The sequence below is a fragment of the Triplophysa dalaica genome, chromosome 20 (assembly GCF_015846415.1).
Source record: "Triplophysa dalaica isolate WHDGS20190420 chromosome 20, ASM1584641v1, whole genome shotgun sequence".
Lineage (NCBI taxonomy): Eukaryota > Metazoa > Chordata > Actinopteri > Cypriniformes > Nemacheilidae > Triplophysa > Triplophysa dalaica.
In genome coordinates, this window is record NC_079561.1 from 11,717,898 (window position 1) to 11,745,769 (window position 27,872).

At 39.0% G+C, this 27,872-nt stretch overlaps 1 protein-coding gene across 1 annotated transcript; it reads left to right on the plus strand.

The window, feature by feature from the left end:
• bltp3a (bridge-like lipid transfer protein family member 3A) lies at positions 1-27,752 on the plus strand. Its single transcript, XM_056733141.1, has 21 exons — positions 1-148; positions 8,197-8,359; positions 8,560-8,598; positions 9,291-9,382; positions 9,639-9,828; positions 11,247-11,387; positions 11,998-12,168; positions 12,692-12,872; positions 12,961-13,047; positions 13,201-13,362; positions 13,477-13,613; positions 16,338-16,479; positions 16,664-16,857; positions 18,282-19,546; positions 20,877-21,052; positions 21,161-21,300; positions 21,443-21,599; positions 23,025-23,299; positions 23,431-23,539; positions 24,284-24,369; positions 24,541-27,752. Exons 1-21 carry the CDS (start codon positions 105-107, stop codon positions 24,649-24,651), a joined length of 4,062 nt encoding a protein of 1,353 aa, XP_056589119.1. The 5' UTR covers positions 1-104; the 3' UTR covers positions 24,652-27,752.
• Positions 27,753-27,872: the final 120 nt, after the last annotated feature.

Here is a 27,872-nt window from a genome sequence, read left to right on the forward strand (position 1 = left end):
AGGCAGTATCGTCAGTCGTGACCGGGTGTGTGAGTGTGTTTGTGTGTGTGTCAGCGAGAGATTTGTTAAGATGCAAGAGAGGTAACGTTAGCTTGTCTGACGGGATGGCAGGAATCATCAAAAAGCAGATCCTGAAGCATTTGTCCAGGTAAGATGATGTTTAAGAGTAATGTTTTGATTCATGGCTCCCAGTGTTAGCGACGGATTACTGTTTACAGCGTCACTCCATTATAAGGCTAATAAATAAAGCACACAGCCCATCTCATATAGTGACTTTACATGTGCTTTGTGTGTTGTGTCATGTAGTGCTGTAATTAATATTTGAGGGAAATTGAGATGTTGTTTTAGTCCTGTTGGATGACAGGCTAACCTAACAGACTGTAGCAGCACTGCTGTTGTTTTGCTGAAATGATACAATTCACCTGATGTAGGTTACACACAGACTGGGCCTGTGAGCAAATGTGGGATGATTAAACTACAAAAGGCTTTTAAAACGAGACACTTGGCAACTATAGTTGATATGTTAGTTTGCTCTGAAAGAAAATAATGGATATGTAAAATTTATGGCATGACATGGTGTAGGGGTTAAAAAGTTGAATATTTGGAGCCAATGCATAGGTGATATTGACAGGTTGGCTGTGTTTCTTGGGTCAAAATTCCTGTCAATCTATTCAAGATTATGGGTTGGGAACATTTACGAGATATTCTTGCCCTCTGGTTTAGTGGTTGTTCAGGGATGGGTTTTTCAGGTGATGCTGGGATTGTTTTATTTGAACTGATATTAATCCAGGAACATGTGTCCACTTTTTACTGGAGGAGAGTCTGACGGTGTCCTGCATGATATTTGTTCCGGCAAGGTTTCAGATGTTAAAATACATTCATTCTTTGTGCGTCCAGAACAATTCCCAAACTTCGACATACAGTTAACTATAGAAAAACAACAGCAAGCATCATAAGGGTAGTTTCCCAGACAAGGATTAGATTTAACCAGGATTTGGTCTTGGTTGAATTGAGGTTGTTTTTTACAAACATGACTTACAAGAGCACATTAGTGGTGTGCATCTGAAGTCAAAACAATGAGACAGTAATGTTTTTAGTTATGTGAGTGCAAGCTGTTTTCAGTGAAAAAGCTCAAACATGCTGTTTAGTCTGAGACAATTGCTTAATGCTTGGTTCACACCAAACGCGAACAATCGCGTTCCAGGCTCTTTATTACTTGCGGGAAAAATCTTTATTTTCGCGTGAGTGATGCGAAATGACAAATATTTTCAACCTTCACGGAAATATTTTCAACCCTCTACAATCCCGTGGCGTCATTCGCGAGTTCGTGTCTGTGAGCATCTTTGCATTGACTTATGTAATGCATTGATTTATGTAAGTTGCTCGCGCAAAGGGCTTAATTCACATTTGGTTTGAACCCATAGTAAGGCTTAAGCCCTGTCCTGAGAACTGGCCCATAGAATATAAGAAGCCATCAGATGGGCATGTTTATGTTAGTCTAAAAGCATGAAACTAGAGTCATTGACAAGTACCTATTTTCACTCAAAACATGTTTAAATTGAAAATAAAGGTTATGCACTCGTAACAAATGTGTTTGGACAATGTTTTGTTGAAAAAAAGAAAGAAAGAAAGAAAGAGAGGCAACTGTATATGGTGGAACTGTGTTTCAAACATGTTTCAGGAGTAGAACTGACTAATTATCATTGATGACAATAATTTATAAAATCTGTGTGAAATGTGTAGGTTTTAACCAAAAAAGGATAAAGCCATGAATAGGGTTTTTCCTGGCTCAAAATGAGGCGGAGGTGGTGCCATCCTGATCTTGTACACACACGTAGGCCTTTCGTACCTTTAAGTGGCTTAAACAAAGTGACTTTGACATATCAAGGCCCGGTCTCACAGACATGGTTTAGCTTAAGCCAGGACTCAGCGAACCCCCGCCCACTCTGTCCGGCTTGTCAACACAACACACATGTAGTACTGCCATGGCAATAGTTTTAGCTTAATGGTATTTCCTGAATTCCTCTGTGGTTAGTTTCGTCTAAATAAACGTCTCAAATCATTCATCCTGGGACAAAAGATCCGTCACAGCAAACAGCGCATCCTTATGCGCTTACTTTGTGCATGTATGCTTATCCAAGGTCCACGGAATCCACTGCAGATCTCAGCAGAATTAAATGGATTTTAGTGCTTTTCATTGACAAGTTATAACGTTACACACACAACGTGAGAGCTAGTTTGCTGTGACAGATTTTTTAGACTTAGCATGAATGATTTGAGAAGTTCAAAACTAACCCCAGTGTTCGCCCTGTTCACTAGCAAAAGAAAAAGGGTTCCGCACGTAAACATATTAACACACATAATGTATTAACATTCATACAGCTAAACTCCAAGTGTCCATATGCACTTCTACAGTAAGTTTAAAACTGGCTTTGAACGTTCTATTTAGCTGTGACTGACTCCCTTCGCTATCACGTTATCCTCCTATATAAACGGCACATTTACGTCAATTCAGACTGTTGATAAATATTACTTACATCGGCAGTTTTGTCTCATTCAGTCGGTCTCGATCCGTTTTGAGGAACAACTTTGAAGCTAATCCTTCTTATACTGTCCCAGGTTAAAAAAGCACTCCGGCTTGAAGTTATTTGCGCAAAAAAGCAGGTTTTTACTTATGGTTTCTTATGGATCTTATGGATCTTATGGTTACTTATGGATCTATTTCCACTAAAAATAAAATAAATCCACTCCTGTCTCTTCCTAGGTTTGGACTATTGCATGTTGTCCACGAACTTTAGCCATGGCACCACCTACACCGCTGTCGCTTGTGAAAGCAACAATGGCGGAGCGCGGTGGGTGGAACTGTGTAGATTAAGGGGCGGGTGGCATAATATGAAAATCCGCTTTGGACGTCACAGTCGGAGCGAAATCTGAACGGCTCGATTCTCACAAACTTGCAGGGAAACGCAATCAAAACAAACTTACTGGGTTCTTATTTCTCTCGCTTTCTGGGTTGCTAGATGCACTGGAGACCCGATTATAGCACTTAAACACAGAAAAGTGGGGGTTTTATATGATGTCTCCTTTAAGCTGTCTCAAAGAACTGCAGAGAAGAAAAGAAACGTTCCGCTGCGCACCTGCCTGCACTAGTCTCTGGTGACTTGAGTTTCCATAAATCAGTTTTTTTCATGGTCCTCTGGTCTGACAGCTCTCTGTCAGCTGACTTACTGCTGCTTTTACTGAGGTGAAAACAAAAGAGAATTCTCTCATCTAAAGCTCTTTAACTCTTCTTCCATGGATGGTGTCTCATTTTACTTTCTCAATTCACTGAGGATAATGAAAATTACATACATCAATTCAAGACTTTAAACATCACACTTTACTTGTGGTGTCAAAATGGTTATTTATTTGTTATATCGATTTGACCTAAAAATTGGCTAGCGAGTAGGGATGTGCGAGACTAGTCGGCTATTCGTTAAAACTGTATAGCTCCTACTAGTTGACACTGAAAGAAACATTCGATTATACCAAAAAAATGACAGCAAACGTTATCGTTCAAATGACTTCCATTTTAATACTTAATTTAAAAACATTTTCAGTAAGATTCTAAAATAATAGTAAAAGTGTCCTTACAAGGGGTGTGACGAGATCTCATGGCACGAGATCACAATTTCTTCACACTATAAGCATGATGGAGTGCTGGGCTCGAAATTGTTACCATTTTAATAGCATATGCTCCCGAAGTTTAACCTGTGCGACCTCAAAATATATTTGGGAGTCTTCGAGTCTTCATTTTGTTGTGGTGAGACCTGTTTTCCTTATTGTTCCCACCGTTTTTCTATGTTTACGTGCTAGACAGATTGGTTTCAATGCGTCGGCAGTGCCTTGCACATAAGCACTAGTGTTTACCGCTGTTTGTGTGGCCAGCAGTGTTTAGGGAGCACCTTAACTGACTGTACCACAAGTACAGTATAGCAATTGCAAGTTCACATTACGCTATTTTAAATACATTGACAGGCAAACCTCTTCACAAACGGATCATCTCTCTCTTACATGTGTTCAATGTAGGCATAAAACATGATGTGTTTATGTAGTTTACATTTTTTCTCTGAAGTCTATGAGGGTTCAGTCAGTGAAGGAAGGAGGATTTACAGTGTGAAATGATCACCACCTCTGCTAACACCAGCACTACGCAAAAGCATACAGAAAAAAATCCACAGCTTTTTACTAAAAGCTGCACCTGCTAAGAAAACAAAGCATACATTTTGTACAATTACTGTCTGTCATTTGAGTTTGTGACAAAACATTTTGCAGTATTTACATATTGTTTATCACTGCATAATAAAATTTATTAAAATAGAAGTTTAATTTGTTTCATAAAGTACAAGTTCAATTCCTAGTTTTTTTGTATATTTGTGAATAAAATAAAAAATTTCCCTATATATTTCATCATTTTAAAAAGTAAAAAAATCTCGTCTCGTTCTCGTGAACCCAGTATCTTGTCTCTTCTTGTGAGATAAGGCTCTCGTCACAACCCTAATGTTTACTATTATTAAAAGTTTTTAAAAGCGTTTGAGGAACAAACTTTTAGGTCTTTTCTAGTATGCATTTCCTTTGTGCCAATCGCAGCACACAGAGAAATTACCACTTGAAGACGAGTCGTTGGGGCGTTTGAAGGAGGAAATCGGGTGGGTTTTGCTCAAACTGTCATATCAAAGTTGCATAATATTAATTTCACTGGAGCCATGTGTAACCATAATGTATTGGGTTTACAATATTATGTTGAATAAAAAAATCAAAAGCAAAGTCTGATTTCTATTAAATATGGAATAAACATTGGTGGATGCCATGTGCTTTTGTCAGTTTCAAGTTATTTCAGGCAAAATTGTGCATTCTTCCTTTTTTGTGGAGGGGTTCCAACAAATTTGAGCATGTCTGTATTAACACATTACAGCAAAGTGATGTAGTGAGTTAACAGCTTGTATAACAGTGTACATTTGCTGTCCCCTCAAAATAACTCAACACACAGGCATTAATGTCTTAACCGCTGGCAACAAAAGTAAGTACATCCCTAAGCGAAAATGTCCAAATTCGGCCCAATTAGCCATTTTCCCACTCTGGTGTCAAGTGATTCGTTAGTGTTTCAGGTCTCAGGTGTAAATGTGGAGCATGTGTGCTAAATTTTTGTTATCGCTCTTACTCTCTCATACTGGTCACTGGAAGTTCAACATGGCACCTCATGGCAAAGAACTGCTGCTCCAAATAAAGATGGTCTCTAGGCTATAAGAAGATTGCCAAGACCCTGAAACAGAGCTGCAGCACGGTAGCCAAGAACATACACTGGATTAACAGGACAAGTTCCAGTCACAACAGGCCTCCCCATGGTCGACCTAAGAAGTTGAGTGCATGTGCTCAGTGTCCTATCCAGAGGTTGTCTTCTGGAAATAGATGCATGAGTGCTGCCAGCATTACTGCAGAGGTTGAAGGGGTGGGGGGACAGCCTGTCAGTGCTCAGACCATACGCCGCAAACTGCATCAAATTGGTCTGCATGGCTGTCGTCCCAGAAGGAAGCCTCTTCTAAAGATGATGCACTAGAAAGCCTGCAAACAGTTTGCTGAAGACAAGCAGACTGAGGACATGCATTACTGGAACCATGTCCTGTGGTCTGATGAGACAAAGTTATTTGTTTCAGATGGTGACAAGCGTGTGGCGGCAACCAGGTGAGTAGTACAAAGACAAGTTTATCTTGCCTACAGTCAAGCATGGTGGTGGGAGTGTCATGGTCTGGGGGTGCATGAGTGCTCCCGGCACTGGGGAGCTACAGTTCATTGAGGGAACCATGAGTGCCAACATGTACTGTGACATACTGAAGCAGAGCAAGATCCCCTCCCTTCGGAGACTGGCCCACAGGGCAGTATTCCAACATGATAACGACCCCAAAAGAAGCTGAGGGTAATGCTGATGGACTGCCCAAGCATGACTCCAGACCTAAACCCTCAAATGGAAGGTAAAGGAAGAAAAGTCTCTAACATTCACCAGCTGTGGAAGAGGACTCCAGTGGCAACCTGTGAAGCTCTGGTGAACTCCATGGCCCAAAGGGGCATTTTTGGTTTTGGCCCGAAAGACTTTTATCACCGAAACTATACGGCCGAAATGTTGAGATGACGCAAACAGAAACCGCGACCTGCACGTACTCTGAAGCGACAAGTCTGCGGTGTGGACATATTTCAGTATAAATCGTAAATACTCTTATAGAGTGTTCACACTCAACCCTTTAAATCGCGCTATTCGCGTGTAGTTGGACGCTTGAACATTTTGAGTTTACTAGCATCATTCGCGCGCGGCCCTACTAGAGCAAGCTCCTGATTGGTTAATGCGGTGCGAATTTTCGCCAAAGTTCAGATTTGTCAACTCGCGCGAATCACGCAAACGCTCAATTCGCGCGATTCCCGTCAATCGCATCGCAAGAAGGTCATCGCGATCCGGGCCGCGATGTATGTGGAGAACCCGCGTGCAGACGGAAAAGGCGCAAAGCACAGGAGGAGGAGATCAGAGCGCAGAAAAAAGACTCGTCTCTCTGCACCAGATGAGGGACATGCACCCTCGTTGTCTGATATGTTCAGTGAAATCCTGCAAGAAAGTGCCTCAAATAATAGGTAGTCTATTCTGTTCTTAGGCTTCTATATGACTATAAGATTGTAGCCATATTTCTGCTAGATATTTTTTTATTTGATAAAAATGTTAATTATGCACTGGCCCTATTTAAATACACTAGCTCAAATCTTTCTAAAATGTCAGTCAGATGACAAGCTCTACCGCTCAACCGGTAGATGTTTATCTGTCTGAAGTCCCCATCCCCAGAAGTGCTGTACATTATTATTTAATGAGTAGGGTCAAGTTAAACATTTAAGTTTGAATTTATTTTATACTGTGCATTGTAACAATGTGCTAAATAAATATTTGCATAATTTGTAATTGATTTATTCTTTGAAACTTTAATATTAATTTATGCAATTGCAATGCCTTGGTTTTAGTAAAGTTAGTACAAGGTCATAGCCATAAATGCAATGGTACTAATAATTGGCATAATTTATTTCGGTGTTTCGGTTTTCGGCCTTGGTTTCCACTTTTTCGGTTTTTCGTTTCGGCCAAGAATTTTCATTTCGGTGCATCCCTAGTTAAGGCATTGGGGAAAATAATGGTGGTCACACAAAATATTGACACTTTGGGCCCAATTTGGACATTTTCACTTTGGGTTGTACTCACTTTTGTTGCCAGCGGTTTGGACATTAATTGCTGTGTGTTGAGTTATTTTGAGGGAAAGCAAATTTACACTGTTTAAAAAGCTGTACACTCACTACTTTATGTTGTAGCAAAGTTTAATTTCTTCAGTGTTGTCACATGAAAAGATATAATAAAATATTTATGAAAATGTGAGGGGGTACCCACTTCTGTGAGATAGCTTACCTATAAAAAGTACATTTTAAAATAAAATAATCACTCTTTTAAATTATCTTTTAATTTGTCACAATCCTCTTTTACAGCACATATCATGCAATATATTAACATATTAGGGTGCCTTGGAAATACTGTAGTTTTTGCTTATTGGTTCATAAACTGCTTTAATCTTTGACATTTCTACATAAAACACTGTGCAGTGTATTTAAAGTGATTCTCCGGTGTGTTTGTTTTTTGGGAGCAGAAGTAGACTTCAGCGCTGATGTGTTAATATTAGATGTGCGCAGTGTGGCTATGTCTGTGATCACAGCAGGTTTTAAGGGTAGGGGTTAGAAATGTTCCCGTGGGTTTACTGAAAGACTCTTGTAATCTTATTACCGCAGTTAGTCAATGACCGTCTTTGTGATGGGGGTTAAAAGGAGTTTGAACTCTCAGACCTCATTACCTTAAAATATAGATGACCCAGAGGGGGGTGGAAGTTTAAAGTACACCAGAACAGTTGCAAAACGCAGGTAATCAATTCACATTTATACATGTGTAAAAGCTTGAAAGGATATTAAGTTAGTAACATTTAGAAAGCAAAAAATGGTGTTAAAAATTGTGCTATGTTGCACTGAATAAATAACCTGTGCGCTTCTCCACAAAGTAGAAATGGTTTTAGTTATTGAAAGCAAGTTCACCCAGGCCAAATCATGCCATTTAAAAGATAATAACAATGGTTGTTTTTCCACCCGTAGGTTCACAAAAAACCTCTCCCCAGATAAGATCAACCTGAGTACGCTGAAAGGAGAGGGCCAGCTGTCCAACCTGGAGCTGGACGAGGAGGTCCTGCAGAACATGCTGGATCTGCCCACCTGGCTGGCTGTCACCCGTGTCTACTGCAACAAGGCTGCTATACGGGTCTGTGAGAGAGCCAGTAGCTGTTTTCATTGTTATCGAGCAGTAGAGCATGAGACAGAGTGTATTGTAAACATGATGCTTGCCGTTTGTCTTAGGCACAAACAATAGGCATTATGTTAGCTCAGAAACATACTCATTATGTTTCTGAACTAACATTATGAAATGATTCAGAAATTGAAGTCTCATTCTTCCCCCACCAGATACAATGGACGAAGTTGAAGACAAGCCCGATATGTTTGGTGAGAATTTCCCCATCAATCTCACATCATGAAACTGTCATTTAAGTTTTGTTTTTTTCAGTCACTTATCATTCTTTTATCATATCATCTCCTGCTTGCTTTCACTTCTTTGAAACAACATTTCATTTGACAATTCTTTGTTAGGGTGGTTTTCTAGACTATATTTTTATTCTGTTTATCAGCAGCCTACAGTAGTTTACAGAAGCGTGTTTCCACTTTCCAAACCAATCCATAATGATATCTAATTGACAAATAACGTACTTTAAAATACAATAAAACCAGTGTTTTTTTTTATTTTATTTGACACACTAAAATTCTCTCATTGTCACCCTCCTGTCATATTTCTTTCTGCTGCAGAAAACAAAAGAAGACATTTTGAAGAGCGTTGTTAACAGCCCCACATTCACTTACATTGGTTACAATAGAAGTGAACGGGGGCTGTGCTGTACCAACATTTTTCAAAATATCTTCTTTTGTGTTCTGCAGAAGAAAGTCATACAGGTTTGAAATGACAAGGGGGCATGTAAATGACAACAGAATTTTCATTTTGAAGGGGGACTATTCCTTTAACTCCCCTCTTTGGATGTTGTTGTCATTCCTTTTTCAGTTTCAACCAAAAATCTCCAGTTCTTCTGTGTTTTAACTTATTAAGAGATGACCAAACTTCTATCTTCTCTTTCTCCTCTCTAAAGTTCCTGGACAAAGTAGAAGTTGAAATGAGGACATGTGAGGAACCCCGACCCCCCAATGGCCCCTCCCCTATTGCCATTACTGCAGGTCAAAGGTCAGTGTGATCTTAATATATCAAACACATAGAACGCTTCTCATTTCCTAAATTGTGCATTTGTCAATTTTAATGGAAACACAGCACCTTATGAGGACATGCATTGTGCTCTCCTTCACATCTGTATTTTGCATCATTTTCAGTTTCTTCCGGTAATTTTTTTGTTAATTTTTGTGTATTCAATTTAGAAGACCATGACTATTGTTCATCAGAGCCTGTTTGATGCATGTATGTGGCCTGTTTCTTGACTCTACAGTGAATATGGATTTGCTGAGAAGGTCGTTGAGGGAATGTCTGTGATCATCAACTCCATCACGATTAAAGTGCAGGCCCGAGCGTTCCACGCCTCCTTTGAGCTCTGGCAGCTCCAGGGCTGCAGCCTCAATCCCAATTGGCAGAAGACCGACCTGCGTTACACACGCGTGACACATCCCAAGAGAGGAGAGGTACAGAGATACATCTTTATCTCACACACTACCACCTGTTTTCAGTGAGCTAGGAGCAGGTGTTTGTTTAAAGGTTACAATAGTTCATGTACTTTATATGGGTTAGGTCTACACCCATCACATTATCATTCAAAAAATCGTAAAATGTGACAGAGATGATACTGATGTAATACACTTGCAGTTATCAGATCACAGCTGTCCTAACAGTCTCGTTCCTCTTTCACTTGCTTTTCTTTGCTCACAGTGCGTGCTCACATGCGTATAAGAAAACTTCTCTTAAAGGGACAGTTCATCTAAAAATGCTAATTCTGTCGTCATTTGTTACATGTTGTGACCTGATTGCCATCTCGGATACTGAATCAGCCCTGTTAGTGAACAAGTCATTGGTTCAAAAGATTGTGTGAACCCGATCAACCAATTTATTGAAAATAATAGACTACAAGCACTACACACTTGTGGTGTTTTTTTAAGCTCAGAAGTGACCAGTCGCCATTCATAGTAATGTCGTGGTAAAGAGCAAACAAAATGTTTTCATGATCAACCGAGGCAATCATTCCAGTTTATAAAGGCATGACAGAATTCCATTTCCGTGTGAACTGCCCCTTTAATATTTTTCCAGACAGGCATTAGATAATGAAATCAAAACAAATTGGTTTTATAGATGGACAGTCTTGAGGTTGCCAGGTCATATAAATGATAAATCTGGCTCTCTCAGGCTATAATGGAATTAGATGTAAAAATAGAAATGCATTACACTTGCAGGTTTACCTTCTCATCTTTGGCTATAGGAGTTTCGCCGCGATTGAACCCAAATGTTGGTAGTAGGGATGTTCCGTACTGCCCGATCAGAAGTCTCTAAATATAGACGATTTCACAAACTACTCGCAATGAATTTACAGGTTACAATTATGTTTAGTTTGACATTATGTGGTCCCTGTATGGATAGTGTTTTGCATAATCCTTGTTTTTTAAAGCATTTTAAATTGCTTGTTGTAGACCGAGCGTTATTCTGCTTTTATTCTGCTGTTATGCTTTTTATTTCATTGCTTTATTTTAATAATAGTATGCATAATAGCTGTAAATAATACAAACAAGGCAACTTCTGTGGTAAAAAGGTGAACGGTGATAGTCATCAGAGCTCCTACATATCTGTTATGTAGAGCTTAAAGAATTGGGATCGGCCAGTTGCTTTATTTAAATTACAGTTTTTCCCCAAAAAGGGTATAACTTACTTCTTTAGCCTTTTAAGTTTTCATGTTTGTTATATATAGTATTCTATAGCAAAAAGACTTGCCAAAGCATTGGTTTATCACATTGATTTTTCATGTTTTATACCTTCATCCATATACGGTGGGATTTCTGTGATACACTTCTTTAATGGTTACTCTGTCTCTTAAACTGTCTTTGACTTCCTACAGGTCCTAACATTCAAGGAGATCAACTGGCAGAGTCTGCGCATCGAGGCTGATGCTATAGAGAGTGAAGAGCAGGATCTGGGCAGCACGCCGCTCCGTCTCATTACCAATCAAGGACGAATACGCATCGCTCTCAAACGCAGGGTACATATTTACACTGTCTGCAGAATTGCTTAAAGGGATAGTTCACACAAAAATGAAAATTCTGTCATGAATTACTCTCTAGTTGTACCGATCCGTATACATTTCTTTGTTTTGATGAACACAGAGAAAGGTATTTGGAAGAATGCTTTTAACCAAACAGTTCCTGGCCACCATTGACTACCATAGTAGGAAAAATGACAATGGTTGTCAAAAGTGGGTTAAAGAACTGTTTGCTTTACATTCTTCAAAATATCTTCTTTTGTCTTCAACAGGACATAGAAATGTATACAGATTTAGAACAACTCGAAGAGAGTAAATGATCACAGGATTTCTTTGGGAGGTGAACTATCCCTTTAATAGGGCTCAATAACATTACTCTCTTCAGTGTCCATCGCCTTAATTCATTTTGACACTGCTACTGAATGGGTGAGAGAATGGAACTCATACTGGCTCATTGTTATGAGACTAGAGAATAAAAAATAAACTACTTCCAATAAAACTATATCAGTCTTTTCTTACATTTAGTGTCACTGTTATCATTCCTTAACTTTTCATTTTTCATTTGACATAACATGACAAGTATTGTGTTTCTATTCACTCTTCATGTCAGGTGAAGGACTGTAATGTGTTGGCCTCTAAGCTGCTGTTTATACTGGATGACCTGCTGTGGGTGCTGACAGACTCCCAGCTCAAAGCCATCATCCACTACGCCAAATCATTGAGTGAAGCCATGGAGAAATCTGCCCAGCAGAGGAAGAGCATGGCTTCTGAGACACTTCAGGTAGGCTGAATTCAACATTTGGGACATTTATGTGTCGAATAAATGTTTAGGATTGGTAAATAAATACAGAGCAGTTCTAAGCACACTAAAAAAAGTCTCTGGTTGTTACCACAGTTGCTTCAACATTTTCGTGCTTTGCTGCTTATACAGTACACATCCTGTCAAATAAAATTATATACATTTTAAACTTAAGTCTTGTTGCAGAAGTACTACTTAGAGTACTAGTTGGTAGAGTGGTTTATTTAGAATTTTTGGTTATCTGCGATGACTGGTTTTTGTTTGCGTGCTGCTGACTCATGCCGCATGACTCAAATTTTGAGTAAACATCCTGACGATCAGTGTAGCCTTTAGATCCAATTGTCTTTACAAAACAGCTTATTGTAAAGAAGTTTCACATTCGACGTGTTAAATAGATGTTATTAATTGATCCCAGGGCTAACCTATTTCATTTCAATCATTGGCAGTTAATTGTTCATGAACAGCAAGCAGAGTGTTTTTATGTCTCATTGTATGTGTGCATCAGACCGCCCCTCCCTCTCCTGGCGTTCATTCTCTGTGGACTGAAACGCCTCCTTCCCCTGCGGCCGGGACCCCCAGCACACTGGCCCAGTATTTCGACCTTCACGATGTCAAAGAATCGTCCTACCACACCTTCATCTCCCGTCTTGACCTTCATATCTGCAACGACCGCTCTTCAGATCCTGGTAGGAATATGATCCACCTTATTAGTGGTTTGCCATACTAAGATTCTGTAAAAACGACGTACTTACGTGATCTGACCTCCACACATAGATGAAGCTCCGCCTCCAGGCACCCAGGGTGCGATGCAGCTGACATTCCGGAAGTTGGGCTGCGATTACTACCCTTTCCATAGACCAGGTGAGGAACAATAAAGGACATTTCTGAAAACGTCTAGGTAAAATCTACTGTGTTATAGTGTGTTTGATGCTTTCACTTGCTGCATAGAAACTGAAGATGCAGATCACGTGCTGATAAGTGATGTCTGGTGTTAATGTGATGTTTGCTGTATAGGTGACGGCTGTCGGCACTGGGAGCATCACTGCGGGGCGATGGAGGCTCGCATTCAGTGGGCAGCCAAACTGCTGCAGGAGTTCCAGAGAAGAGTGGAGGATCTCGGCATCCCTCCACAATTTTCAGAAAAGCCTAAAGATTCTCCAGCCAAAAAAGTCAAGGGTAAACCCGACTGCAGAATTTCTCCTTGTTGTAGACATTACGGATTACAGTTTTAATCTTGGCCTTTGTTAATGTTATTGGATTTTGAATGGGTCTCACCGTGTGTTGTTTAAGGAGATGGGGATGCCTCGTCCAGTTTTAGCCCTGAACAAGGTCAGACATCACAACAGGGTTCAGGAGCCCTGTCCCTTCTGAAGAGACTCCGCTCCAGCTGTATGGTGATCCGTGTGGACGACTTGGACATACATCAGGTCTAAATTACCTTTTCATACGCACAATGAAGATAGATACAGTGCAGCTTGCTCATATATCAGTAAAATGTGTAGAACAACTGTGTTTTTTTTTTGTTTGAAGTGCACAATGCATAAAATGCAAAGAGGGTTGTGCGGTCTCTATATTTTCTTGGCACGGAAGTCCGGACCAAGAACAAGGAAAATACATGTTCTATACAAAAGCTTAAACAACTTCTCTTGTGATCTGGCGCTATTTCGAAAATAAAATTAACTTGACATTCAAGGTGGACGGGGGGCTGTTGGAGGGGCGAACACCCCCCTAAGGTTATGGTAGGGGACACACTGCAGATTTTTAGCTGTAGACTTCACATATGAACACAAAGGGCCAGGCTCAATGTCTGAGATCTTGTTAGTAAGATTTGGGCCAAATATCATAATTTCAGTCTACTCACATTAAATTGTAAAATGTTGCAGGCCATCCAATCTTTATTGCCTACTTTGATAATTTCTCAATGATCCTCAATAAGTCTGAATGGAAAACACTTGGTATGTACTTGTTAAATAGTTGTTGGGTTTTTTCTTTGAAGGTTTTTATTAGACATTGTTACTATGTGCTGTTTTATTGCTGACAAAGAGTGAAACTCCCTTTACAAACTTCATGTAATAATGTACATTTTAAATTGATAAGTTTTGCAGATATTTACTAAAGGTAAAATATAACAAGAGACATGTGAATAAATATAGGATTCCTTTTTTATTACAGACTAAAACTTTTGGGTAATAAGGGGTTTTTGAAATGTATTTGGAAATGCTATGATAGAAAAAACACTTAAAAGAGATGCACCTTTTGTTCTATCATCGTCAAAAAAGACTTCTAGACTTACAGTATACTGGTATCGCTTATCGGCTAATATTACTTGGGAAATATCATCATATCGGATATCGGCAAAAATGTAATATTGTGCATCAATTTCCTACAATGCTAGTCGATTGGGTCCAAGAGCTGTTTGGTTACAAGCATTCATCCAAATATCTTTCTCTGTGTTCAGTCAAATAGAGAAGTTTATTCACGTTTGAAACAACTAGAGAGTGAGGTCCGTGTACCTTCGGATAATTCATTTATTCGTTTTGGTTTTCAAAACAGAATATCAAATAAACCGTTTCATTTTTTACATATTCCACCGTATACAAATACATGGTTTGTTTTACTCAATATTTCTTTAAGTGCATCAAATTAATATACAACAAAACCAAGCGAAACAACAAGTATTTTTCTTAACATAGCGCATTTTCAGTGGTGTGTGCCACTACAAACGTGAACAACAATATCTAAATATGTAGGTATACACTTCTGTGCAATGAAGCACTATGTACAGTTACTGAGATAAAGAATGCGCATGTGTGGGTGGAAAGCTGACAGCAAGGGAAGTTCAACAATAGCCCCCATTTAAATTCATAGTGAGAGCAGCTCGTTTTGCACTTCCGATACAATTTGATCCTTTGTTTGCACTTAAAATGAGAAAGTTGTTGAATGTTAAGTTCATAAAAATGATATATACACAAGACTAAACATTTCTACATGCATGATAGCTGTTTACAAAAATAAGTTTATCAAAACCTGTCCTTTTCATTGTATATTACATTATAGGCTAGCTGAGTTTGATTGTAGAGAAAATAGGGGATAATAACATATAAGAAACATTGTACACGGTGAAAAACAGTAGAATTTACAATATTTAATTTAAATATAATAAGGCACTATAGTGCACACTATAGGAGTAGTGAAAGTCTAATATTGCTCTTAAGGAGCAGTTATCTGTTTAGGAGGGAGATTGCCTCGGGGAAGAAGCTGCTTCTGTGTCTGGAAGTCCTGGTGTTTGGTGCTCTAATGCGCCAGCCAGAGGGCATTTTTGTCGTATTATATTACAAATATTTCTTTGTCTTTTGTTTTGTGTTAGAGGTGCTCTAAGAATTTCGTTGTTTGCTTTGCCTGCAATGACAATGAAAGCTATTCATTCCTATTCATGTATGCGAATGTAAAGGTTAACCGGTCAAAGTGTACCATGATAAAAAGAAGTGAAGAAATTGTTTTTATAATATAGCCTACAGTCTGCTTGATCAACATGTAATGTCTCATATTACTACACACCACTCACTACATTTTATTAAAAATAAAAGAATACAATAGAACCCTATCCAATACACAATAGAAAATGTCATGGATTTATTGGTTGTTATGGGAATTTAGTTATGCAATTTTTTAACACATTAAAGTGCAAAACGTGCCTTTCTCACTATATATTTTAACGGGGGCTATGGTAACTTCCCCCGCTGTCAGATACATCGCTGTCACGAGCACTGGCGCGTGCGCGTCCATATAGGTGCATTCTTTATTTCATTAACTGTATACTTCTACATTGCACAGAAATGTCTACCTATGTGTCTGTATGGTTGTTTACGGATTAAGTGGCACACACCACTGAACACATATACATATACCACCACTCGGTGGTACTTGATGTTTCGTTTTTTGTGTGTATTCATTTGATGCACTGTAAAAAAACAAAAAATATCTCGTATACGGTGGAATATGTAAAAAATGTACGGTTTATTTGTTTTTCTGTTTTGAAAACAATAACAAATAAATGAATTATCCGAAAGTAAACGGACCGAGTGAGTGATTCATGACAGAATTTAATGATTTGGTGAACTATCCCTTTAATATGCCTTCTGTTGCCATAGGTGTCCACCGGGGGGCGTCACAGCAAGAGAACGCAGTCCCTGCTATCTTGTAACCGCAAGTCTCTTAATCTGCCGGACAACACGCCTGCTATTCACCTACAATTCACAGAATATTACTTCCCTGATAACCCTGGACTTCCTGGTGTGTTAGCTACACTTTTGATTACCCTATTTAATCGCAAGTCAATGAATATAATAGAAACATATTGCACATTTGTAGAAACTCTCAAGCATGGAATCTGTTTGCTTCTCTGTACACGTGTGAAATAATTAATTTGAATATTGCACTCTTTCTTTCTGCATTGCATTTTTCTCCTTCTATTTAGTACCCTGCTCTAACCTTTATGCCCAGCTGAATGGTCTACAGGTGTGTCTGGATGCTCCAAGTGTACTGTGGATGACTCTCTTCTCAAGGGGTCTACACAGGACACTGGATCAAGTCAAAGCCTTCTACCACCTCCAAGACAGCAGTAAAAGTGACGAACATATCGATATTCGCGTGGATGCAACAAAACTGAAGGTAAACTGAGAGATCTGAAATGCTTTGAATAGAAATTCGTAATAAAGGCTGTATGGTTCTAGCTATAGTAGAGTTGGCCGATGTCTACCAAATTGGCATCGGACGATGCCTATAGGGAAACATTGCGATGGACGATGACATCTGGGGGCAGGGGGAGGCGAGGGTTGGGGTATATCAGTTTGCTAGATGGCCATCTGCCAAAACATTTAAAACAATTATATCACTGCTCCAGACTGCGACCAAAACACATAAAAAAAAAATGTTCGCACATGTACAACCTGCAAATTTGGAATTTCGTCTGGTTGTTATTTCATGTGTAAAGACGAGGAGATCGTGAGCCCACCGGTGTAGGCTGTGTGTGTGTGATTAGTCAAATGTGCGGGTCACGCCGTAATGATGTTTCCCGCTGCCATTGCGGACGCGCACAGTTCAGGTCATCATTGACAAGTTTACACACACAATAACGTGAGCGCATTACTACGATTCAATGTTTGCGTTCACTTTCTACGTCTGTCTCGCGCACATAGGCGTCACGCAGCTTCCAAATCATACTTAACTGCGGATAAGCACGATTGGACGAGCTCGATACATGCTCAGAATGTCATACTGTGGACTCGGCTGTCAACAGCTGTCTTGGGAATGTGCTTTACGCAGATCACGTACGACGATCTGCGGACAACCGCGGACCCCCCTGATGACGAAGAATGACTGGCCCAACATTGTGATGGCTGTCATTCTTCGGCGATGAAAGATGTCACCGTCTTTCGCCCCAACCCTAACCAAAGGCTGTGTTCACCATGCCAGTAACTTTATCGCTGTTGTCGCCTGTCTTTCTATGAGGTCGTTTTGAGGCATGTCTAGTTCTGGTTGTTCTAGTAACAGTTCTAAACAAATAAGTTAGTCCACTGCAGAAACTGAAAAGAGCCGGATGATGTAAGGTCCATTGGCTTCGCCCCCATTGGTAGTCACTCCAAAAGTCGCTCATCATTTACATAGTTAATCTTTTCGCAACTGAACCCGGCGACTTATTGACGACAATGTTCGCTAAACTTCTACGTATTTAAATGAAATGTCCATTGAAATGTCGCTGATGGAGTGGAAGGAACAAGGCATAAAAGGCTTATGATTTTTGAACTTTGGTTAATTAACTTTCTGTTAAAACTGGAACAACATGGAATTCTTAAAGCTGCAATTTGTAACTTTATATGCTTGAAAATAAAACAATTACAGAGTACATAAAAAATCTTTGGATGATTCACTCAATTAATTAAACAGAAATGTATTGTTTCCACCTCTGGTAAGGTTTTTCCTGTATCTTCTGTTTCATGTTCACATTTAACAGTCTACAAAGAAAAGAAGCAGTCACGTTTGTGCATTTTCTATAGATTTGGTGCGGTCGATGATACTTTTTTGTATTCCTCTAGCTGGTCATTCCCCTGGAATCCTCCATTTTGGATCATCCAGACCGGCCTCAGTCACTAAGCGTCAGTCTTCCTCAGATCGTCTTCAGCAACACACGTCACTGTCCTCATGGTTCTCGCTCTGACCTCAGCAGCATTTACAACAGCTTCTCTAGCTCTCCTTTCTTCCAGTCCACAGCGTGCCAACCTTTCCCTCGTGATCAGAGTGTCCTACCACCCCTTCCATCTGGGTTCCTTCAACACTCCCTGGAAGAGGAGTCCCTGTTCTTAGCAGACAGACGTCACCTTCGCTCTCAGGACATCTGGTCTGTAAGTCTGTCCCGAGTTGCTATGGGCTTTGAGGGGGCACGTCGAGGGCTCAGGGGCAAAGCTCTTCCCTTCGTGGAGCCTTTTGCCATGTCTTTGTGGATGTGCCACCCTGCTGCCTTCAGGAAAGACTTCTGCATGCGGAGAGACTTACTCAGTTCTAGCAAAGACTCCGTCCCAGTCACACCGCAAGGTATGGATGGGGATGTCCCATCAGGTCAATTCAACCACACCAATGAACAAGTCAACTCTCCCCTGGCCTCCATCCACATTTTGGCCCAGTCTATCACTCCTGTCAAAATGTTCCTCAACCATTACCAGTTTGTAGCCCTTTTGCGGATGAAAGACTACCTCGCCCGACTAGCTGGAGATTTGAGCAAGGATGTCCAGAGTTTGGGACATTCAGAAGAGTCACGTACAGATTCTCCTTCAGTGTGTCTCTCGGTCTTAATGGAGGCCATTGAACTCACTTTGCTGCTTCCTCCTGCAGCATGTGAGCCAGAAGCCCAATCCCCAGAGGATACAGACACTCCCAGTCTGACCGACTCTGATCTTTCGCCATCCCACCACGCCGGAGAGCCTGGCCTGCTGGAGGACAGTGGGCTGGGTCGAAATGGGGAAACAGCTGATCACGAGGATGATGAAGAGCAGGAAGGTTCAGTGGAGGAGGCCTGCGAAGCCCTCGAGGAGGGAGTGGGTGGACAGAGGCAGCAGCAAGCTCTGGTTTCTGCTCAATCACCACAACTTTCTCCAGGGAACTCAACGGTACTCTCTCGGCAAGGTTCTACCTTCAGCCTGGAAGGCGAACTGTCCAGCGCCCTAAATGCCACCAAAGGTGTAACCAAAGATGCGCTCAGCGCCTCCCTGGATCTCACCAAGGGGGCGCTGTCCATCACGAAAGATGCCTTTAGCATCCTTAGCAGAGGATCTGCGATGACTAAGCTCTTCACTCCTCAAAACAAGTAAGACTTTTTTGGGAACTTTTTTGCTTTGGCGAGGTCTTATAGTGTACAAAATATATCTATACAAATATTTCAAAGTAATTCCGGTTGATTTCGGATAAATGCAATTATTCTACACATTAAGAAAACACAATGTGGATCAGTAGTATCTGCTGCACATCTACATTCATCCTCCTTGCTCTGCACTTACTAGGATTGTGCCGATAGACTATTGGAAATCAATGGTTTTGAGTAATATTTCCAATAGCTAAATATTATGATGGTAGTTGGCTCGTTTGACGATTTACGTTTTAAATGATTATCATGCTATTATTATAACAAATGAATATTGCAATCGATTTGCTGGGCCATAGTTTCACAATATAATCACACTAGTCAAATTACATTTCTCCATCATTTGCACCGTACCAGCTTTGTATTTTTGTGTCCGTTTGATCAAATTAATTCCAAACTTTGATGCATCTAGAGGCAGGCGATCCTATTCTCTTATATCAGTTTTAATTTGGGTGTTTAGCATAGTGTATTCTGTTATGGTCACTTTATCGTAATTGATTCGGAAAATACTTTTATTCATTGAATAAATTAATATTTAAAGGTGCTAAGTGTATTAATCTTATACTGTAAAAATAATACATTTGTAAAATCATAATTTGTGACAATTTGTTAACATATGAAGCACACAAAATTTTGGCGATGAACCGATACTAAATTTCTCCACCGATATGAATAATTATTCAGTGATATCTGCTGTTCTTTAACTATCAACCAATAGTGTGAAAAATCGTTTTTATCATCCGATACTGATTATTGGCCAAAATATCGATGCATCTCTACATAATTTGTATTACAAATAATCGTAATAAGGACCTAAAACTGACTAATATTTCCTGTAATCACAATTATTTATTAGACAATTCATTGTCATGTCATGTTAGCCTAAATTTATAATCATGACAGCCCTAACTCTATCACTTGGCCACTATATTTGACTCTGTGCCAGAGAAATTATGCCTGAATTGATGCATTTACCCTCTGAACAACCTTGAAACAATGTCTTCATTGAAAAAAATGCCCAGTTTAAACTCAAGTGCTATGCACACAGTACGTTATTAAAAAAGACTACCCGTGGCTATTCTAGTAACATTTACTAAAGGGTTACGTTCAGAGTTGGTAGCTACTAAGTTCATAGTTACACATGTAGGACTAGAGTGTAAAAAATACAAGAAATGTATAATTTTTCAGTGCATAACTTGAACATGTTGCATAATATGTTATTGACTTGATGATGAATAGGTGGTGTTATATATTTTTTATAAATCATTGGCTGTAGGGAGCCAAGCAATGAGTCTAGTTCCTCCTTCATGGGGAGCCTGCGGCTACAGACCATGAAACAGTCGCCTTCCCAGAATTCCTGTGACAGTGCCATTGTCGAGGGGAGCATGGCAGACGATGGCTTATCCATTAACAGTGACATCAGTGATAACTTTGTCATACTCATGGACTCAGGTACTTGTAACTAGTTCTCTTGCAGTATTCATAATAAAACTTTCATGGCAAAAACGATTAATCCCATCCTGCACGATTATTGACAAAGGCCTTATACTTCTCTTCCAGAGTCAGGTGTGGATTCTTTGCGACCTAATGGTACAGCTATGAACAGTTGTGTGAGTCCCGCACTGGGAACAGAAGGTGGATCATCGGCGGACCTCAGCAGCTCCCTGTCCCAGAGCACTGAAGACCTTGCCGAAGATACCGTAAGTGTTACCTAGCCCACTGTAGCATGGTAGTTCTCAAAAGCAATGAATTTACACAAACATTCCTGTCAGGATTGAAGTAATACAAGGCCAGAAGATTGTCCCAAAATTTTTGGATGAAAGGCTCTTCTGTTGTTTTCAGGTTTCTGTGTTAGTTCTGTGTCTGAGCCGAGTGGGTGGCCTGGCAGAGAAGCATGGAGAAGATACTGTAGTGGCACTGGAAGCCAAAGAACTTCAACCTAAACAACTTGGCAATCATAAAGTCACAGAGCTGCTTACAGGACTGACGTTGATGCAGGGTTAGGACACCTAACATTTAAGTTTTATAAGCTGCAGTCACAGTAAAGTTTTAAATGGGTAGTTCCCTGAGGCTGTGTTTACATTTGACTTCTTTTTTGACAAGAAAAAGTTTCTGAGGCAGCGTTTGTGCACGAAGGCAGCTCATAGAAACAGATTCAGACAGGCTTCATAGGCAGCGTAACAGAAGTCTATTTGAATTATAACAATACTCATTTCTCAGGAGAAATGCCATCAAAGGTTATTGAAAGTGAAAATTAAACTTACATTTACACAAAACTATGATAAAACCGTTGTTTTGGACTTTTTTAAAACTCTTTTATCCCATTGGATTATAATATAAAACAGACGCGAACAGCCTAAAAAAAGGGGACAAATCTGAACACAGCCTCACTCTTACCTAACACTAAAATAAAAATTCTCTCATGATGTTCAAAACCTAGGTCATTCTCACAAACCCCTAAAACGTCATGGCAGTAAAGATTTTAATTATAAAACATAATTGTAAAAAAGAATTGTTTGTGTATTTTATTACTTTTTCTGCTGAATGTATCATAACTGCAACGTGTCTGAGTGCATTATATGTTGTTTGAAACAGAGTAAAATTAAAATATTCTGAAAAACAACAATTGCGACAAAAAGTGACAGCCAGATATATGACAGAATATTTGTGTATAATAAAAATGAAGAAATAGTGGAAGAAAAAAGTGTACATGACTGATATTGTCACCCTCTGTAACAATTTAAAAAATCTGTTTAAACACACAAACATATATTTACAGAAGTGTGTTTTTATGTGAAGAAAAGTACCTTTCAAATGGCTAACAGATTAGTTTACATTTTTCTTGTTAAATGCTTAATATTCTCTTGTCGCGCTTTTTTCTTTCTCATTACAGATTACTCATTACAGGCCGTTTTCCACATTAAACATTCTAAAAGTATAATGTTCTATTAAAACAAACTTTATATGATGAATAACCCACCTGTATGTGACTCTTTCTTCTGTGGAAAACAGAAGAAGATATTATGAGAAATGTCTCAGCGGTTTTGTTTCCATACAATGGAAGTCAATGTTGTTTGGTTACCAACCCTCTTCCAAATATCTTCTTTTGCTTTCTTAAGAGGTCATACAGGAATGACATGAAGGGGAATAAACTAAGAGTTTTTCTGTTGACACTCAGGTCAAACATTTGACTGGAAACACACAATGCAAATAATCCAAATGAGATTCAATTTAAATCCACCTGATCGTAATATTCACGACTCGCAAGATACAATCTGCTCCTCTAACCACAGTTCTCTCTCATGTAGTCTCTGTTCCTATAGAAACCTATTCTAACATGCAGTTAACATCTATGCATAAACACAGAACACATTTACCAAAAGATATTCTCATAATGTTTTTATCTCCGTTCTCTTCTTCACAGCTGGTTCTGCCTCTCCCATCGGTCCGCTGTCCCCAGGTCTTCGAGCTCCCTCCTGCCCCCCAGTGGCGGCTCTCAGATTAGAGATGGGACCCCGCGCGGGCAGGCATTCTTCTCTGTCTGAGACCATGGGGTTCATGGAGATGTGTTTGACGGGATGCAGAGCTGAGCTTTTGGCATCTACGTTAAATGGTCTGGGTCCCTTCCTGGAGGATGAGCTGAGCGCAGACACACAGCCAATGAGACTGTGGATGCGGGACAGTACTGTTACTCTAAAGGTCAGAATGAGCTATAAGTGAAACACTTTGAAGACAACTCTTATGAAAGACAATAAATAGACTAGGAAGCAAATATACAAAATGCTCAATGTTAGATGTTGCAGGTGTCATTTTATTTGCTCTCTTGTCAGGATGATGGTCCTCGTGTCTACCCAACCGCTCCTCAGCCTGTTCCTGTGCTCTTCTCTCTGGACGGCATTGTGCTGGAGCGTTTAGATGATGGGATACTCCGCTTGAGACGTGAGTCCTTTTTGATGCACGAGTTTGCTCATTTTATATAATGTGAAATAAGACATAAGTAAAGGATAATCTGCAAGTAATTATCGCAAAGTTCCGACAGGATGATCCGATCTTCATGGATCACCCTGAAGGATAGTTTTTTTTTTGCTGACTGTACATTTGTTTACAGAATTGGCCAAAAGATGATGTCCAACACTGGACGATTCACATTTTTTCTCTTTATTTGAGTGTTTTATAAAGATGCTTTTAAAAATTTGTATGCATGTTGCAACAATTTACAACATGTGTGCAAAGTTTGGACTTCTTTAGCCCCACAGAGGATTCCACAAATAATTACTCATTCCCCGCATGAATTTTCTAGATGCAGACTGATTATACAAACATACAAAGAGTAATTACTCCTTTTGGATCTGTATATGCTGTATTGTTTTATAAGATGGGTAACAGCACCACCTACTGCAAAACAGTGGAAACATGGATTGCCGTAAAATCACGTATTTGGCAGGGAAAGGCTTTCTCTTAACTTACAAGATAACTGGTAACAGATAAAACTGTACTCAATGTTTGCTTTATTTTCTGACATATTTTTTTTTCTTCTTTTTTTGTATATTTGAATAAATCTCATATTTCTGATATGCTGTAGTTTTCTTTTTATCAATTTTTTTTGTTCAATAAACATTTCGTCATTTGGTCATCAAACACTTTACTACCTTTAAACTTTTTTTCTTTCTTTAACACATGCAGCTGCTCAGAATCATCCAGCGTCCGAGACGGAAGTGTGTCAAGAAATGGCCGACCAATCCTGTTCTAGAACTGAGAAGAAAAACAAAGTATGATATGTGAGAAATGAATATACTGGGTTGTGCTTGTCTTCAAACTGTCCATGGTGTCATTTCATATCATGTCAAATTCTAGTACTGGCTTGTATTCATTGATAAAGATTTTTGTGATTCCATACATGAACATAGATGTGATTATATCATGTTTTTTGTTTAATGAAGTCTCTCGAGTCCAGGCTCGCTGATGTCCAGTCTGCTCTCCACAAAGCTCTGTCTGACCGAGAGTGTCTGCTACAGGAAGTTAGGAAACACAACCCCTCCTTCACCTTATGATGTTCAAGGCAAAGTAACCTGACTTCGGTCGAAGCAAGGCACCAGATGACTTCTACATGAACAACCAGGTTTCCTAACTATTGCTGATTCAATTTCTTCTGTTATCTGCAATCACCTTAATATCTCTCTATGATCAGATATCGTCATGATCTCTAGTTTCTCTCTGACTTTTCTCAACAAGTCTTCCTGTCCGTTTGTGACTGATCTACACCACTAAATGTAACAGACGGATTAAGTCTTTCACTGCCGAGACCCTCTGCCTCCTGAACTATTTCCTCAAATTTTGCTCCGCATAAATCTCAAACATTTCACCCCAGGATTGTGTCAAATTACAGATGAATCCTAGCTGAGCCGTTGTTCGGTACCTGGTAGCTTTGTTCTCAAACCTAGTGAGCTGCCTACCTAGAAAGCATTTTAAAGGGTGAGTAAATGACATAATTTTCATTTTTGGGTGTACCGTCCCTTCTATCTGTACGTCGTTATTAAAGCTGAAATTATTAATAAGGTACCTCATGTTGGAGAGTACTTGCATTAGGAATTTGGACAATTCTCATGTTTGTAAATCTTCAGTTCGAAACAGTACAAAAACTTTGGTCTCTGCCGACCTCTGCAGGTCAGGTGGAGAAGCACAGGTCAAATACTTTATAAGGTTATACAAGTTATGGCTGTTCTAGGTAGTACAGTGAGGCAGTTCACTAGATTTTGGGAAAGAACTGTAAAGATTTTAACAGTTTACTGTATTGTGAGTTTTATATACGCTGCTATTAAGCTGCATAAATGCAATGTGTTGAAGTTTGCTAATGTTTGTGTGCATTAGAGTGAAGTTAAAGACAAGAGCACTTTGATGTCATAAGGCACTCTGTTGTCACTATACATTGACCTTCATCTGAGGGTCAACATGTACAACGTATGTTACTTTTGTGTTGAGATCCCGTCCTCGGACTGCACTAAGCTGGTACGGAATGAAGCGCTTGTGCCAAGGCTAAAGTTTCATACTGTGAGAATTTGTTCACATAGATCTTGGAGACTTGTTCCAACCGCTTTGATTTGTCTAAAGGCCCGTTCCCACCATGAATAACTGTAAAGATGACTACAAAGATATCGATCGTTTTAAAATGAAGAAAATAATGAGGTTCACCCTGTAACTGTAGCAATAGAGAGAAGCTTGGGATCACTTTAAGAGTGATTTTTTTTTTTCCGCTGATGAACAATTAAATATTGACAGCTGATCAAAATCCATTTGAATTTGAAAGGCTTATGTATTAAAATTGCGAAACTTTAGCATGTGAGCTGAGAATAAACATAACGGTATCATCCATTGGTGTGGACGCTAATATAGTTAGCGTTAGGGTTATCCTTCTCTGTGTGAGCTGGGCTTCAACCTTCAGTATTATAATGATGTTACACGAATTTATTTTCGTAAACGTGGATATTTATTGGAAAACATTTGTTGGGTCATTTGTATGTGTTTGTTACACTAAATCTCTTTGAGACACTTCGCTAATCTGTAGAGTTAAACAAAATATAAATTATATAAATTATAAATATTTACTTTTTGTTTTTACAATTTCTAAATTGTATTATCAATTATTTAAAAAAAAATGTGTTTAAAGAGGAACACAAAGGCTGACATGTAAATGTCCTGTACAAACAATCTTGAATTACAGGTGCTACAGTGAACAGCTTTGTGCAACACAATGTTAAAATCTGACAGTTTTTTACGGTTTTGGGTATTATAGGCCTGGTAAAAAATAGTTACTGTTATGATTAGTGTGTTAAAAAACAACAATATCTGACAGTATGTGGGTTCTCCAGGTCCGTGTCTCCTGTCAACATCCCTGTGGTTCAGCATTCAATGTGTAACATTTTTACAAACTAAAGAAAGTATTTATGATATTTCCGTCTTCCAAACATGAACTAAAACTTAATTTAGTGCATGTAAAACATCTTGTTTAGGTATTTAATGCATGGCTTTACTTGAAACCTTTCATGCAACATAAAGATCATATACCTCATTGAGTTTTTATTTTATTTGTGATACTGCATGTTAAGAAACACCTCTCATGCCTTCCATTGCTTTAGCTCAAATATGGTTGTTATTTATACTGTATTGTAGAGGAGTACTGCTTACTGTGAGTGGTCATATTTCACATGCAAAATATTGACTTTAAGCTTTTTACTAACTGTATTGGTCGTTTTTAAAGATGTTGTTGGTACAAGGTCTACTTTTCTGTGTTTTTCAATTAAAGTAGTCTGCTGTTCAGTTTGTTACAGTGTTTTGTATGGAAAAGCTCTCGAGAACAAAGTCTGCCGTGTTCATTTCTCTCTTTTGTTCTTGAGTGGAAATCGGCCCAAGTGAGAAAATAAAAAGCCCTTTAGGTACACAAAACAAATTATATATTCACAGATACACAAAAGCAAACTGATTTTGACTGATAAAAGTACAATGAAATTAGATTGGAGAGTGTAATCTAGAGTTTCCCATGTGTTGAAAATGTCTCACACTGTGCTCCAATTTCCAAAGACAGCAATGTTTGTTATTAAAGTCAAATTTTGAATAAGAATTTTCATCTAAATCTTCCACAGCTGAATGATTTAATCTATGCTATGTCACTACATTTCATAGCTCTAGACTCTTATTGTAAAATCATCAATTTTGTCTGTTTAATTTTAGGGAAGACATCTGTGAGTTGATTCTAAACCGATACACAACCAATAACTATATAAAGTCTCCTGAGGTGTACCTTTGTGAAAAAAGACTGTGAATATTTGATCAGAATCATGATTTTTTTATTTAAACTATAGAATGTGTGTGTGTTTATTCATTTGTTGGACTGTATAGAGTTATTACCTGCGTTGAGTGTGTTGTTGAATTGAGAGGTCTTTGATTATTTTTAATCGTTTATTATTGGTTAAACGAATGGAATGTGTGCATCACACTTTTCTTGAGTGTTCATGAGTTTGTTTTCTAATAGAATTTACTGAGTTTTTTATTTCACATTTGATGCCACCACCGTAATAGTAAAAAACTGTATTTTGTTGGTTCTGTGAACCATAACTAGACCATATATGATCAATAAAATGTTTAAATTGCATTAAAACTGTGTTCTTTGTGTCCTCTGTTCAAATGTGGCAATGCAAAACAAACACCATTCATATTAGAGCATCATAACCTACTCCAGGTAGAATTAGCCTTACATTGGGTCATAATCTTTCCGTGT